This window comes from Lutra lutra, chromosome 14 (assembly GCF_902655055.1).
Source record: "Lutra lutra chromosome 14, mLutLut1.2, whole genome shotgun sequence".
In the NCBI taxonomy this organism is placed as follows: domain Eukaryota; kingdom Metazoa; phylum Chordata; class Mammalia; order Carnivora; family Mustelidae; genus Lutra; species Lutra lutra.
Window position 1 is genome coordinate 80,185,404 of NC_062291.1, and position 15,762 is coordinate 80,201,165.

Consider the following 15,762-nt stretch of genomic DNA (forward strand, 5'->3'; position numbering starts at 1 on the left):
CTCCTTCACGGACCTCGGGATGCCACGGAATTCCTGTACAGAACGTGCTCACACAAGGCCTCCAGGGTCCTGGGCTCTGTGCTGCCCACGAGGTGAGGTCCGGGGGAAACGGGAGCTTGCTGGCAAGGAGAAAATCGAAGCGCATGTGAATACCGAGACAAGGCCAGAGCAGCAAATGGCAGAGAGGCAGAGAAAATGCTTCAGGAACTCGAGAGAGGTCACTTTCAGATGGAAGGTCTCAGAGCAGGATCCAGGGAAGATGCAGCCTTGAACCTGCCTCCTGAAACTCATTCTGGGGATAGAGGACACTCAGCTGCCTTGGATTTTCTCAGCCATTCCACGGGCTGCTCTGTGAGAGCAGCTCCAGCTCCCACACTGCTTCTGGCAAAGTTCTCCACCACTCAAGTTCTAAGATGTCCTCATCAGCCAAGCCTTCGGCTGGAAGAACTGAAACCACTTATTTCATCGCGCTTGTCCCCCATCAGCCTAGAGGTAAAAGCTGTTTCCTTCATTCCTTCCTATTGTCCTTTTTCTCCCTCTAGTATCTAACTACCTGTTACCAGTTAACTCTTTATAGTAAGTACAACATGTGACGCTCACAAAACAAGGGTTTCGTTAACAAGGGAAAGTACAAGCTGCGGTTACAGATGGGGAGTCTGTGAAAAAAAAAAAAAAAGGGTCCACAAGCCTCCATAGAGAGATCAGGAACAGAAGGGTGCTGATGAGCGGAGGTGGAGAGGAGTACGTCCTACTGCCACTGCTCGGGTCAAGAGAATCCCGGGCTTTGCCATTCAGCGGAGATGCCTGTCCGCACCTCAAGGCACTGGCAGCTCGGTGAATCAGCACAACCTGTGTGAAAGTGACCGAAAAAGGAGGATCTGCTTAAGACTTGGAGAATGACAGAAGGAAGAATCTCAAGTTTTTTGAAATGTCCTTTAGACACCATCAGGCTCAACCCCATCCTATAAGGTCACTAAACCCAGGGATGTCCCACTCGCTTGTTCTTGCCCCAAGAGGACAGTTCTCCTTCAGGACAGTGTAACGTAAGCTTCCATAGCAGAGCAGCTAGAGGCAAGTGAATGAAGCCATCATAAGGAGAAGAGCCAAATGAACTATTCCAGCCTGAGAATTTTTGATGAGTCTGAAACTGGAAATGCTCTAAGAGCAATATACATATTTTTCTTCTGATGTTAGAGATGACCGAATGCTTTTATCTTCTACTCTAATTCTCCCCATACTGCAATACTGTCATATTGCAAGATGGGTGCCCCAAGTCCCAAAGTGGCCAGTACACATATGTAAGTACATTTATAACTGACATCAACACTGGAGGCAGAAGATTATTTTCAATATTGCATTTATTCAAAAGTACACAAATATGTTCTATAATACATAATGTAAACATTATAAAATTTGACTTGAATAATACTTCTACTAAAAAAGAAATTCTGCGCATGAAGATATTTGTGCCCACCCAAGTCAGAGTCCCTCATTTACGTCACAGAAGCACGGTGGCAGGTTATCAAAGTCGGCATATAAGTTACATTCGTCACAGCACTGGAGGTTGGGATAGGACCCAGCGGTGAGGGCTGCAGCCGCAGCAACCTTGTCCTGAGTGAGCAGGGCTGGATTACTCTTTAAGGCCAAACAAAGGGGTGCCTTTGGAGGTCTTGGGAAAAGACATACACAAGGCAAGGCATTAGAATTTTTCTTCTCGGTCCACTGGTCACAGTTATCCGGGGTATCTGCGAAGTTTAGGCCTAGGGCCAATCAAATCATAAGACCAGCCTGAAACTAGAGCCCGCTGCCCCTGTCCCTATCTGATCCCCACCTCTCCTAGGATTGCTAGAAATGTAAAGTCAGGTCACAGCAAACGAGGGAGAGTGACCTGCCAGCGAGGGTCCCCCAGCTGATCGCTGCAGGCCCATCAAGTGCACAGAGTGACCGGGAAGGCGCCACACCGGGCCGTCCCCCGCGTTCCGGAATTCTCCCTCTGGCTCACAGGCTTACCTGCCCGAGGATGGGAGCAGCACCGCTTCTAACGACCCATCTCTCCCAGATCGCAAGGTTCCTCTCCCCCAAAGTTAATTATCTTTTGTCTCATCTACACACCCTGGGCAGGTGTCCCCCAGGATCTTCACGCAGCTCGAACTCCCCATGGTCCCACAGGCCCACCTCACTGTCCCCATGGCCAAGCACAGTGAATGAGAGAACACCGTGAGAGCTCCGCCACCCAGCGAAGAGGAGGTCGGTTCAGCCTGTCCTCTGAGGGACTCTGAGGCACAGACTCGTTCCCAGCCTCTGCCACAGGCTGCGGTGCCTGGCACGGAGGGAGGGCCCAGCCAGTGTGCTGAGCAGGCCGGCCGAGGGGCCCCTCAGTGAGGGGAAGTGAAGCCAAGCAGCACAGAGCCACCCAGGCGAGAACATTCTGTTCATGAGCTCACAGCCCTAAGCCAGAGGGGAAAAAAACCAACATTCTATACTCACCCGGCTTTACCTTTTCAAACCCACCTGCTGTCCCTGACCTCTCCCTGGGTGGGACCACAGGGCAAGCAATGACCTTGCTCAAGCCGGGAGCCCCACGTATCCTATTTGAGGGGGGATTTGTCACTCTTACCCACATCACTCACCTCAACGCATCGGCTATTTTGTAGTAAAGACAGATGACAACACCCATCAGCACAAGAATGGCCACCAGGATACCGCCACCAATGCAGAACATAATTATCGTGTTGACTGTAGAAGACTTAGCTTTGTCTAGGCAGAGAAGTACAGGCTAGCAATGAATGTGGCTTCCCCCGACCCTTCCTCGAGTGGAAAAAGAACTGAATCCCAAACCACAGATCCTTGCGCATATAAAATACAAATGAGTCTTCCCAGGAAGGCACAGGACCCTTAACTGGCCCAGAGAGGGGAAAAGGATTTATGAATGAGACGAGACTGAAATGTAAAGCCCAGAGAGAAAGAAACAGGAGAATATCTTTTTCTTCCTTTCATAGGCAGTAATATAGAGCTGTAAGTAACAGGTCTCACTAAAACAAATGGTCTTACTCCCAAATACCTGGGCATCTTGAAATACAGTCACTTTCAGAATCAGAATTAACTCCTCCCTCTACATCAGGCTTAACAATCTCCTATGGGGATGGTTATGGGGATGACTTTTTTAAAATGTTATGTTCAACAACACTGAGAATATACAAATCCGTTTTGTAAATGATACATGTTTCAGGAAAAGTCTTCTGTTCTCCCACTGACAACTGCCAATTTTCCTCCTTAATCCTCCCAGGAAATCCAGTTTTTCCAGAAATAAGCAATTCGTTTAACCCCACTCCCTGAAACTGGGTAAAAGTGAGCAAGGGTTGAAGAACAATCCACTGCCAAAACATACTTACTAGCGTCTAATTCTTGCATGCCTGATGAATGCCGGCAGTAAAAAAAAATTATAATTAATATAAACTTTAGGGAATGGTACATCTTATCAGGAATTCCTCAAACTTTGAATTTGATAGAGTTCTAACTGTCCCTCTTAGGAGTGATTAAGATCTAAGTCTGAACAGCTTGCTTGGAGAGACATCGTCTCCGTGAGAGTGTGACCAGAGTGGACAGCCACTGTCCAGCTCCAACTTCCGTGCCTGTCAGGCCAGAGGCTGTGTGACATCAACACTCTGGACACCAACTCCTTCTCATGGAGTTCTGAATTCCATTCCACGTTCAGATATATTTTAGGACCAGTACTAATTTGAGTGTCCCAAAACTACTCTACATTATTTACTCTGTCTCACCTTTTCAAGTTTTGTTCCCTCAGAGAACCTTTTAAAGTCTGACTGTTAATCAAAAGCAAATCTCTGATTTCAGTAAAATAAAAGAACAGTAATGTGGAGAGGCTAATATCTAAAAACACTCATATATCTAAAAGTTCAACTATGAAGACTGGTTAGACTTTATGTTGTAGCAACTCAATAGAATAATATACAGCATAGTCATTTAACCAGACTCAGGTTAACCTGATGTAGGTCCACTGACTTCAGAATATTATCAGATTTTATGGCTAAGACTAAGATTTCAAAAAGCAGAATGAATAGAATGTCTGTTATACATCAGGTTTCTACTATTTTAAGGTATTCACACCCAGCAAAGCTGATTCAATTAAATGAGGAAATTATTTTAACTATGAAGGGCTATTCCTTGTTGCTCTGGCTAAACCCTGGGTTAAGTCACAAACAGCAAGGGACTCAGCAACAAAACTCGTGGCGTAAGACTCTGAAAATTTCTTTTCTCTATAAAAGCAATGAAAAATCTGACAGAATGTAAGGGCCTGCCCCTCCCAGAGGAACTGGCTTGTGGACTCCGGATGTAGGGGCGGGGCAGGCCAGGTGGAGACGTCCAATCGGTGGAGTGCGCGAATATCCACTGGGTGAATTGGGATTCAATTGGCCGCCTGTGTAGGGGTGGGGCTCAACCACCCCCATAAAGGTTGGTCTGCGAGGCTGTCGGGGAAGAAGGAGAGCTGTAGAAGGAAGAAGAAAAAGAGTCGGCAGGAGCAGAAGGAGGAGAGTCATCGGGGAGAGAGAAGAAGAGCTGTAGGAGCTGTGACAGCTCTTGTCAGAGCTATAAGCCACCAGTGGCCCCGAGCTGCCAGCGGTCCCGAGCCACCAGCGGTCCCAGCAGCCCCGAGACACCAGCAGCCTCGCCACCACTGAGACACCAGTGGCCCCGACGCCAGCGGCCCCGCCCACATACCACGACCCTCGGCAGCGGCGCAGCGGGGAACAGCCTAGACGCCAGCAACCTCGCCGCCAACCCTGAGCCGCTTGCCTCACCGGAGCTGCGTCATTCCGGGGAGCGGCTTCGTCTGGGAAGAGGCCTCCTCGGTGAGCGGCCCTGCGGGAGCAACATCATCAAGGAAGAGGCTTCCTCCAGAGTGGCCTCGCCGGAGCAGCTTGTCCGGGGAGCGGCCTCGCTGGAGCAGCCCTGTCCGGGGAGCGACCTCATTAGCAACAGCCTCGACTGGGGAGTGGCCTCGTTGGTGAGCGGCCTTGTCCGGAGCAGTGGCCTCCTCTGGGGAGCAGCCTTGTCAGAGTGGCATCATGGGGAGCAGAGTCTGTGTCATGGGTGTTGTCCTCCTTGTCATCATCGCTGTCGTCATCGCCTCTTCGTCATTCAGAGCGGCCTAGTCCTGGGAGCGGCTTCCTCCAGAGTGGCCTCTTCTTGGGAGCGGCCTTGTCTGGGGAGCGACCTCATCAGCAGCAGCCTTCTTGGGAGTGGCCTCTTCTTGGGAGCGGCTCCGACCGGGGAGCGGCCTCATCTGCGGAGCAGCCTTGTCCGGAGCGGCCTTCTTGGGAGTGACCTTCTTGGGAGTGACCTTGTCGGGATCATTGTCGTCTTTTCGTAAGAGCCCTGACCGGTCAGTTTGATTTTTGGTGCTTGGCGTGAAATAAAGCTTTATTTGATTTTCGCTTTATATCAGTCTCGTTCCTTTGATCACGGACCGTAACACAGAAAAACTGTCTTTTCAGTCTCTTCAACAAATGGTGTTGGGAAAACTGGACAGCCACATGCAGAAGAATGAAACTGGACCATTTCCTTACACCACACACAAAAAGAGACTCAAAATGGATGAGAGACTTCAATGTGAGACAGGAATCCATTAAAATCCTTGAGGAGAACACAGGCAGCAACCTCTTCAACCTCAGCTGCAGCAACTTCTTCCTAGAAACATCACCAAAGGCAAGGGAAGCAAGGGTAAAAATGAACTACTGGGACTTCATCAAGACCAAAACCTTTTGCACAGCAAAGGAAACAGTCAACAAAACCAAAGACAACTGTCAGAACGCAAGAAGATATTCGCAAATGACATATCAGATAAAGGGCTAGTATCCAAAATCTATAAAGAATTTAGCAAACTCAACACCCAAAAAACAAAGAATCCAATCAAGAAATGGGCAGAAGACATGAACAGGCATTTCGAAAGAAGACATCCAAATGGCCAACAGACACATGAAAAAGTGCTCTACATCACTCAACATCAGGGAAATAGAAATCAAAACCACAGTGAGATACCACCTCACACCAGCCAGAATGGCTAAAATTAACATGTCCGGAAATGACAGATGTTGGTGAGGATGCGGAGAAAGGGGAACCCTTCTACACTATTGGTGGAAATGCAAGCTGGTGCAGCCACTCTGGAAAATAGCATGGAGGTTCCTCAAAAAGTTTAAAATAGAGCTACCCTATGACCCAGCAATTGCACTACTGGGTATTTCCCCTAAAGACACAAATGTAGTGATCCAAAGGGGCATGTGCACCCAAATGTTTATAGCAGCAATGTCCACAACAGCCAAACTATGGAAAGAACCTAGAAGTTCATCAACAAATGAATGCATAAAGAAGATGTGGTATATATATACACAATAGAACACTATGCAGCCATCAAAAGAAATGAAATCTTGACATTTGCAATGACATGGATGGAACTCGAGGGTATTATGCTAAGTAAGTCAGAGAAAGACAATTATCATATGATCTCCCTGATATGACAAATTTGAGGTGCAGAGCAGGGGACCCTCAGGGGTAGGGAGGGAAAAAATGAAACAAGATGGGATTGGAAGAGAGACAAACTACCAAACAAACCGAGGGTTTCTGGTGGGTAGAGGGGTAGGGATAGGGTGCCTGGGTTATGGACATTGGGAGGGTAAGTGCTATGGTGAGTGCTGTGAAATGTGTAAGCCTGTGGTTCACAGACCTGTACCCCTGGGGCAAATAATACATTATATGTGATTTTTTAAAAACCTGTCTTTTTCAGACTCTGGAAATTAAAAGCTTGCAGCAGCTCGGGAAACATTTTTAAGAACAACTGAATCTCAGTATGAACTGCAGGCTTGCGGCATTGTTCCATCATTCACTGTCCAGCTCCATGGCAACCTTGAAAATAAAACCCAAGCTCCAATGCAGCCACCAAAGAGAAAGTAGAGGTAGAGCTCTTCTAAAGCCTCATTCCCAAAGAACTGTCATTCTTTGACCTGTCTTTTGGTCATCTGAAAATCCTCTCTTGCAAAGCTACCTGTATTTGACCTAACTTGGAGTTCTCCTAGTGCAAAAAGTCTTCCTCTAAAGGGATTTTGGCAAAAACAATTACAATTGTTTTAACTTCTTGGCTGCCTGAGGCAGTAGATAACATTTGGGGCAAATCACAGAGTAGCCAAAAAGCTTAAAGGAAAGCTGGTAAATCACCTTTCCATAGGAGTTTGAAAAGCCTTGACATATTCCTGAGACTCTAGGCCATGCATGTGTGCTATATGTGTGTCTAAGGCTGTTGAGTATCCTCAAGAAAGACACAACCATTCACCTCTGACTGACCCTAAGGTTTTTCCCAAGCAAAAAGTGAAGGCTATGGCAGAATTTTCAACTGCTCGGCTAATTGCTGAAGACGTGCCCCAACATGGAGCCCCTCATGAAAGACTAGGAGATTTACTGGTTCCAGGAATTTAAGGTAATCTTTGTTCAATCATTACCTGATCACGAAGCTAATCAACAGAGACTTAAGTGTCAACATACAACAAAGAATACAGACTTCAGAATTTGTCAAGAGAAGTCACTAACAACAAAGCTTAGAGAGCAGGGAGAAACTGATTTCGAGATTTCCAGAGTTGCCATATTCTATTAAATGTCTAGTTTTCAACAAAAGACTATAAGATGAAAGAAAAGAAAAGAAAAGAGAAAGGGAAAGGAAGTAGAGAAAGGGAAGGGAGAGAGAAAGAGAAAGGGAAGGAAAGGAAAGAGAGAAAAAAAGAGAAGTAAGACTGATAAAAGGTAAAGGAAAGCAATTAATAAACTTTTCCTAGGAAACCCAGGCATTGGCCTGACTAGACACAGTCTTCAAATCAACTATTTAAAATATTTTCAAAGGAATCCACATCTAAAGAACTAAAGTATGAGAACAATGTGTCCAATAGAGATCATCAGTAAAGAGAAATGGTTTTTTTAAAGAGTCAAATAGAAATTTTTGAGTTGGAAGGTATAACTGGAAAAATTCATTAGAGGAGCTTAACAGCAGATCTGAGCAGGCAGAAGAAATAACCCAGTGAATTCGAAGATAGATCAATAAAGATTATCCAGTCTGAGGAACAGAAAGAATAAAGAATGAAAAAAATAAACACAGAAATTCCAGTTCTACTACGACACATAGAGAGCTTGGGAGTTGTCACCCTTAAAACAAGAAAAAAGCTGAACCAAGTTGATAATCACCATGTCTTTCTAGGTCTACCAGAGAACTGACGTCACGAAGCAAACAGGTCCCGTGAAGGTGAAGAGACAGGTTGAGTATGGAGAATCACAGCTTCTCAGGAGCAGAAGCCACCGCCGGAGCCAAAAACTGGTAGGAATACTTAAGTGGTAAGTGATAAATTGCTGGAGGTTGAAGGAGGACCAGCATGAGAGAAAAAAATTCTTGGGGGCCTAGTTTTTCTAGTCGGGAGAGAGCCACTTTTCATGAATTTTACCTCAAGGAGCTCGATGAGGTTCTTATAGTGAAGACCAGAAAAATATCCTCATGGGAGATTGGACTCCACTGATACCACAGCAGAGGTGACCCTGTTGCTGCTGGGAGATGGTGGAAGTCCTCAGTTTCCAGTAGCCTCCTGATACCACCCCAGCAGTTAGGTGAATTGTGCAGCATTACCTCTGGGTCGAGGTGTAAGCTCACACTTCCCAGGATCTCCACTGACTGGGGAGGTGGGGGTGTTATCACCCAGTCTTCTCTGATCCTACTCTGGCAGGAAGGGGCGATTTGGGACAACTCTTTATAGGCTGGTGAGAGTGAAAGTCTAGGCTCTCCACTCAGTCTTGGCTGGGGGAAAGGCTGGGCTGGGGGTGGAGCCACAGGTTTTTCTGGGATATCTGACTGGAATACAGGTTCCCTGGCTTGTGAGGCTCCCTTTTCCTTGGTCCTTTGGCTGGAGACAGCAAGATTTTCTCAGGAGCTTTTCTGTCTGCACGCATTGGTGTTTCCAGGTCGCTGCCTTCTTCATCACCAAGTCTGGAAATTGAGGCAAAACAAAATCCAAAGAGTTCACCACCATGTTCCTTGGATTTCAAGTTTCCTAGCTAGTCTGTTTTCTTCCCTTCACCTATCAGGGTCCTGCGTTTGTTTTCTATATAATGTCCAGGATTTTTAGCTGCACTTGGTAGAAAGCATAACACAAAGTACATTTACTCCAACTTCCCAGAAGCAGAAGTCCCTCATCTGGGAGATTCTGAAATCAATCTTCTACTTGACCATAGCCACCGTGCCGACCCTGAGAGTGGATGCCTCCTTAAATTTTGTGTCCCAGGCACCTCACATATGTCATCCTAGGCTGGTCTGTCAAGGATGCCAACATAATTTATCTTTCCAGCTTCATCTCCCACTGCATTTCCCCATACCCCATGTATTTTTTATGCCTCTGAGCACTGACCAGCTCTTTTGGCCCCTCTCCTCCTCTACCTGCTGTAATGCTAATCCTGCAAGGCTTCACTCAGTGCCAACTCCTCTGTAAAATCTTCACGGATTCCCCTCTGTTCCCCATGCTATCTAACTGCTGCTTTTCCTCTGTATCTATGCCATTGCTTGTACCACTCTAAAAATTTGAACTTCATTTGTCATAAGGATCTCTGATACTTGTTCTAACTCTGAATAGATACTTGTCTTGACTACAGGAACCTATTATGCTCACCCTCACCGAAGCCAACACTCTGGAGCTGAATTAACTGTGGGGTTTTTTCCTACTTTTTACCTCATTCAAAAAGGTTTATTTTTCCAAGTTTCTTTTCTGTGCCCTCCATCAAAGCAGCATCTATTTATTCTGAGGGACATGGCCTTGAATGAGCTTCGTCATGATGAAAGAAGACAGGTTATGTAGTCCTCCCTACAAAGATGACCGCTTCATTTCTCGATTTCCTTTTATTCTTGCGGTTACTTGACTTCTCTGTCCAATGAGTCTATACAATTTTTTTCAAGGTGAGTTTCATGAGGCAGGAACTCTGCATCCCCAACATCAAACAGAGGGCCTAGCACCCATTAGGTGCTGACACATTTCATGGGCGATGACCCAAATATGAATCTTGTCAATCTAACAAAAACTTTCTTGATCCATGTCTCTAAATTCAGACAGAACAATAAATTCAGACATAACAGCAGTACCTGGGTGGCTTAGTAAAGTGTCTGCCTTCAGCTCAGGTCATGATCCCAAGGCCCTGGGACCCAGTCCCACACCGGACTCCCTACTCAGCAGGGAATCTGCTCCTCCCTCTCCCTCTGCCTCTGCCCTTCCCCTCATTGTGTTCTCATTCACCCTCTCCCTCAAATAAATAAAATTTTTAAAAAATCAGACATAACAGTAAACCAAGAGTATTATTACTTCACTTACTGATAAGAACATTTTGTTCATCTCTTTTAAATCCACAACATTAAGCTAGTCATCTTATTACTCCCAACATGTTTTAGCAATATCTTTGAGTTTCATTGCTGATAGCCAGAAGACAATGCAAGGACTAAGACTCTGACAGATGAAGAAACAGATGGTCAGAGAGCAGAAGTGATCCCCTAGGGTCATCTAGCAAGTCACTACAGGGCAGGAACTAAGGCCTGGTTCTGTGACCTACTCCTCCAGTCCCCTCCTCCTAGGTCCAGTGCCCTTTCACCCCCCTCAACCTTTCTACAACCCTCTGAAATGAAGTGGTGTTCCCCATTCCCAGTGCCCACTAACTCTATTATACAGAGGCTTTGATTTTGGCTCTCAGCAGAAAGATATGCAAAGAAATCCAGCTGCATTTCATTTAGGGAAGGGCCTGGTCATTGATAATATTTTCATCCTAAGTGTTCATTGGCAACTCACATGTAGTGATTAGCAAACGTAGTGAGTGTGACGGAAGGGGCCCGGGTTCCAGCCAGCAGAGAGGATGCAGCAACTGTGTTCAGAATCCACGAGCTGAACTCTGTGCTGTGATCCAGATTACAGGGGCATTTTCCCTGCGGCAAATTCTTAGTAATTCACGTACACAAAGACTTTCCCCCAGATCTCTCATTTTGCCAAGTGCCCATCCTGTGACTAACACCTGGGGGTGGGTGGCTGCAAATAGCCTCCTACCTGTAAACTGCGTATCTAGTGGCGGAAAGCAGCCCAGATCCCAGGCTACCGGAAGTAGTGCTGTGATGCCTCCTTACGTGACCCAAGTCCCATCTCTGTGCCTCTTCCACCGCTCCTGCTCTGCTCCCGGGATTTTCATATTTACCTTCAGACTCCTGCTCAGCTGAGGGCTTTACTGCGGTCCTGGCAACTGTCATGAGAATAGCCTAGTTTTGCCTTAAAGAGGGAGGATCTTCCAAATTGAAATCCTATTCTAGCAATACAGGCTACTACAGTATAGTACAGAATCTGTACATGGTAGTTATGTTAAATGTGCTGATAATTCCAAAATCTGCACCATACGTTAAACCTGGTTCTAATGCTTGCTTTATCTCTTTGGCATAAGTTTTTCTTGCCTTTTAGCATACACTGTAGTGTTTTGTTGAACGCCAGACATACTGCTAATGGAGATAAGCATAAGAACCTAGGTAATCACGTTCTTAGTGTGGAATTTCATGTTAATCTGGTTAGGAGTTCGGCTATGTTTAATGTCTGCTGTAACTGCAGGTGCCAGAGGCTTCAATTTCCTCTAGTAGTCTTGCTTTTGTCCCCCCTATTGTCTTTTGCTTTCCCTAGAAACTCCTTTTAAAATAGTCTGCATCCTAGTCTCTTCATTGTAATCTGTTTTTATACCGGTGCCCTGTTGATGTGGTGGTAAGGCACTGGGAAAGGAAAGCACTCCGTAATCTTAAGACTAAATCCGAGTCCCTAGCCTGTCATCTTCAAAAGTGTTTGTCTTCGTTTCCAGCCTCCCTCCCCCTACACGTGGCAGGAAGGCTGGAGCAATCTAACTGCTCACCACCCCCCCTACTCCTTGTTCTCAAAAGACTGGCAGTTCCCCTGAGAGTACACCTTTGTTGTTGTTGTTGTTTTTTAAGATTTTATTTATTTATTTGACAGACAGAGATCACAAGTAGGCAGAGAGGCAGGCAGAGAGAGAGAGAGGAGGAAGCAGGCTCCCCGCTGAGCAGAGAGCCCGATGCGGGGCTCGATCCCAGGACCCTGGGATCATGACCTGAGGCAAAGGCAGAGGCTTTAACCCACTGAGCCACCCAGGCGCCCCAGAGTACACCTTTGTTAAGGAGAATACTGTGGACTGTATTTCAACATGAGCCCCCCGCCCTGCCCCCACAGAGAGCCTGAGGAGATTCTTCTCCATCTCCGCTGTATAAATCTGGTGGGACTACTGGAAGTAAAACCCATAAAAGTATGGAGCCTCCTAAAAGTGGGCTCCCAGGAGTATCCTTCTCTCAAGCCAGTCCACACTCAGACTCCAGCAATTCATCAACGACCATTTAAGTGTCCCTCCCAGTTACTGCCTCCAGAGGGTTCTGTTCCTGGTAAGCGGATCCCCATTGGGATTTTCTGCATTTACCCACCTCTCCAATTGTCAGAGTGGTGTTTGCCCTGTGACATCAATTATCTGGTGGATTTTTAAAAAGTCATTGACTTTCAGTTTGTTCAGCTTTTTTGTTGTTATAAAGATGGTTGTGATAAATTCCAAACTCTCTTCATGTCAGAGCTGAAGTCACAAATGTTGATTTTTCTTTAAATTAGTAATATAAACCCACATAAACAAAAACTCTTTGATGTATTCAACATACAAGCACATAAATGATCCTAGACCAAAAGTGTCTGTGTACTACGCATGGTACAATACAGCATCAATCATGATTCACAGGGTAAATTCTAGATTGACAATAAATTGCTCTTTAAAATAAGCAAGCCCAAAACTTATATTGTGATACTGGTGGGAAGTTCTCAAAAACATGTTCTATTCTTTACTTAAAGTGAAAAAAAAAAAAAAAGAAGAAACATTTTCAATTCATGATAAGAATAATTTAGTACATTAAAATCACAGTAACCTCTGCACTACCATAATTACTCTGATATAAGATATCAGATATAAGGTTGAATTTACTGATTTCTCCTTTGCCTGCTCCTCTTAACACTGTAATACAGTTTGGAACCCATACTGCTTTCCTTATCAATTCCATTGAACAAACCTATTCTGAACACATCCACCAGGTATAAAATAATTCCTAATCTCCGGGCGCCTAGGTGGCTCAGTGGGTTAAAGCCTCTGCCTTTGGCTCAGGTCATGATCTCACGGTCCTGGGATCGAGCCCCGCATCGGGCTCTCTGCTCGTCAGGGAGCCTGCTTCCTCCTCGCTCTGCCTGCCTCTCTGCCTACCCGTGATCTCTCTGTCAAATAAATAAAATCTTGAAAAATAATAATAATAATAATTCCTAATCTCAATAATCACTCAAATAGTAGGGAACACAAATGTGAGAATTATTTTATAAAGCCCTGAAATGCAAGGGAATTAATAGTACCTGAAAATTCTTAGTACAGAAAAAGAGTAATTGATTCTGTAACACAATAAAGTTCTATACTTGGTTTTCATTAATAAATAGGTTTTCCCTGCTATGCAAAAGACAAGATATTATAGGTAGAGAGGAAAGCTCATGCAAAGGTAGAGGACCCTGGCATGTAGGCAAAAGTACCAGAGGCTTTATACACTGCGCTACTGGGCAAAGATGATGGTGGCTGAGGAGCAGGAAAATCAGAGGATAGTGCACAGAATGAAAAGAAGATGAAAATGGGAACTAATGACCAGTGAAGAAACTCCTGAAACTATCTGAATGAAAGTTAGTGCTTGGAAATAGAAGAGGCAGAGATGGAAAAAGGAAATTTTGCCTTAAAAAATTATATATATATATATATATATATATATACACACACACACACACACACACATATATATACACATATATGTGTTTATATACAATTTATACATATAGTTGTATATAATTTTATATAACATATATAATATATATATATATATATCAAGACTTGGGGTGATTTACTGGGTATATAGGAATGAAAGAAAGCAAAAGACTATAGCAGTCAAGTTTTCTAAACGGTGGCTTTCAGCTTTGTGTAAGGAAGTCAACACCCAGCTCACAGTATTCATCTTGTTCATTAACTTGCAGGTTGGTACTTCTAAAAAAAAAAAAAAAAGTCTATTTTCCTCTGGAGACTGTCCAATACATAAACATGGATCTAAGTTATGACCATAGAGGCAGGACTACAGAGGAAAAAAAAAAAAGAAAAAGAAAACCCACTACCGTAGGCAACTTAAAATAAGTCTGCAGTACTAATCTCTGAAAACATTAAAACCAGGATACATAAAATCAAGGACTTCTAACTTTTCTAACTTGCTGAATAGTCTACAGATCTGATCCTTTGTTGGGTTTTTCTTTCAAACTTGGTGAACCCATCTAATACAGAGTCTGGATAACAGATTACTTACAAAAAAAAAATACATTCCAATTTTTCTAACACCACTCCACGGATTAAAAAAACAATGAAACAGGTACTGTGTAAGTAACTCCTGATCTCCCAAACTTTGCAAAACACCACTTAGCTTTTATGAAAGACCTACATTAACACAGTAAGCTTTTATTTTCATAAAAATGAAATCCTGTTCCCCTTCCGTTTGGTTATCCAAAACCGGCACTAATGTAGGTCTTTGTAAAAAGCAAAGTGGAAATACTGGAACCTTTGGAAAGCAGAGGATACTCTTCCCTTTAAGCCATTTCAGCCTAGAAAAGTTTTTAAAAGAACGTTCTACTTTCAGGTATGAGGGAAGTCTGGGTTCTCACTAGGTACCTACCCTGACATAACACATAAGCCCTTAAGAAAAACAAAATAAAAATTATTTGGCACTGAAACAAACAAACAAACAAACAAAACAAAACAAAAAACCCTGAAAAAGAAGTCCTAAAAATTAACAGGAGACAGAGTGAGATTTCTATTTTCTAGAGAGAATACCACCATAAACACATGGCTGACAGCCCAAATTCGAAGACCGCTTACATTAGAGTTTTATTTGAATCTAATCATCGGCTTTTTCAAGATGAGGTTAACAGGAAGGAGCAGGGAGGTACCAGTTACCTTCCTACCCCGAGGGGCAAGTAGGAAGTTCCATCTGCTCCACTTTTCGGACCCAAACATTAAAGGTCCTTCAAGCCCCAGCTCAGAGGCTCCTCCACCAGAGCCCTGAAACCTGCTCCCGCGCGCTCCCGCCAACCCCCGCCTGCTACAGCCAAGCTGCCCGCAGCCACCCACCCACCGCCCGCTCCGCTGCTGCGGGCAGGAAGGCCGCGGCGTCCACCGCAGACCGGCCGGCGCTCCGCAGCAGGCCCAACGCGGCGCGTGCGGCGACCGCACCACTCCTACCTGACCACGGACTCTCCTCATTGGACTGACCCGCCAGGGCGCATCCGCAACCGTCGTCCAAAGCGCCCGCCTGCTTTGCCCGCCTGCTATGTCCGCGGGCCCACGTGCAAAACCCGCCCGGTTCCCGCGCGCCCGCACCGCGCCTGCGCACACTTCCAGCCCTAGGCCCGGGAGCCGTCGGGGCGCATGCTCCGCCCTCGAGTTCTTCCACCGCGCAGGTTTGGAAGCGCGTTGCCGAAGCCGCCCGGCGCGCGCATGCGTGTCTCCGGCACCCGGTTTTCTTCCCCACTGGGCGAGGAGCGGCCGGTCTTAGGTTTGAAGCCAGCCGAGCCGGAAGTCGCTGTCTTTCTTCGC

General features: G+C 45.5%; 1 protein-coding gene across 2 annotated transcripts; it reads right to left on the reverse strand.

The window, feature by feature from the left end:
• Nucleotides 1-1,340: 1,340 nt before the first annotated feature.
• FAM24B (family with sequence similarity 24 member B) lies at nt 1,341-15,700 on the reverse strand. Of its 2 annotated transcripts, none has more exons than XM_047701843.1 (3): nt 15,409-15,700; nt 2,631-2,757; nt 1,341-1,669 (listed from the first exon to the last, which is right to left on the reverse strand). In XM_047701843.1, the coding sequence occupies exons 2-3, from the start codon at nt 2,720-2,722 to the stop codon at nt 1,480-1,482; spliced, it is 282 nt and encodes a 93-aa protein (XP_047557799.1). In that variant the 5' UTR covers nt 2,723-2,757; nt 15,409-15,700; the 3' UTR covers nt 1,341-1,479. The 2 variants fall into 2 exon arrangements, with proteins under 2 accessions (XP_047557799.1, XP_047557800.1); XM_047701844.1 differs by lacking the exon at nt 15,409-15,700 and adding an exon at nt 3,393-4,303.
• Nucleotides 15,701-15,762: the final 62 nt, after the last annotated feature.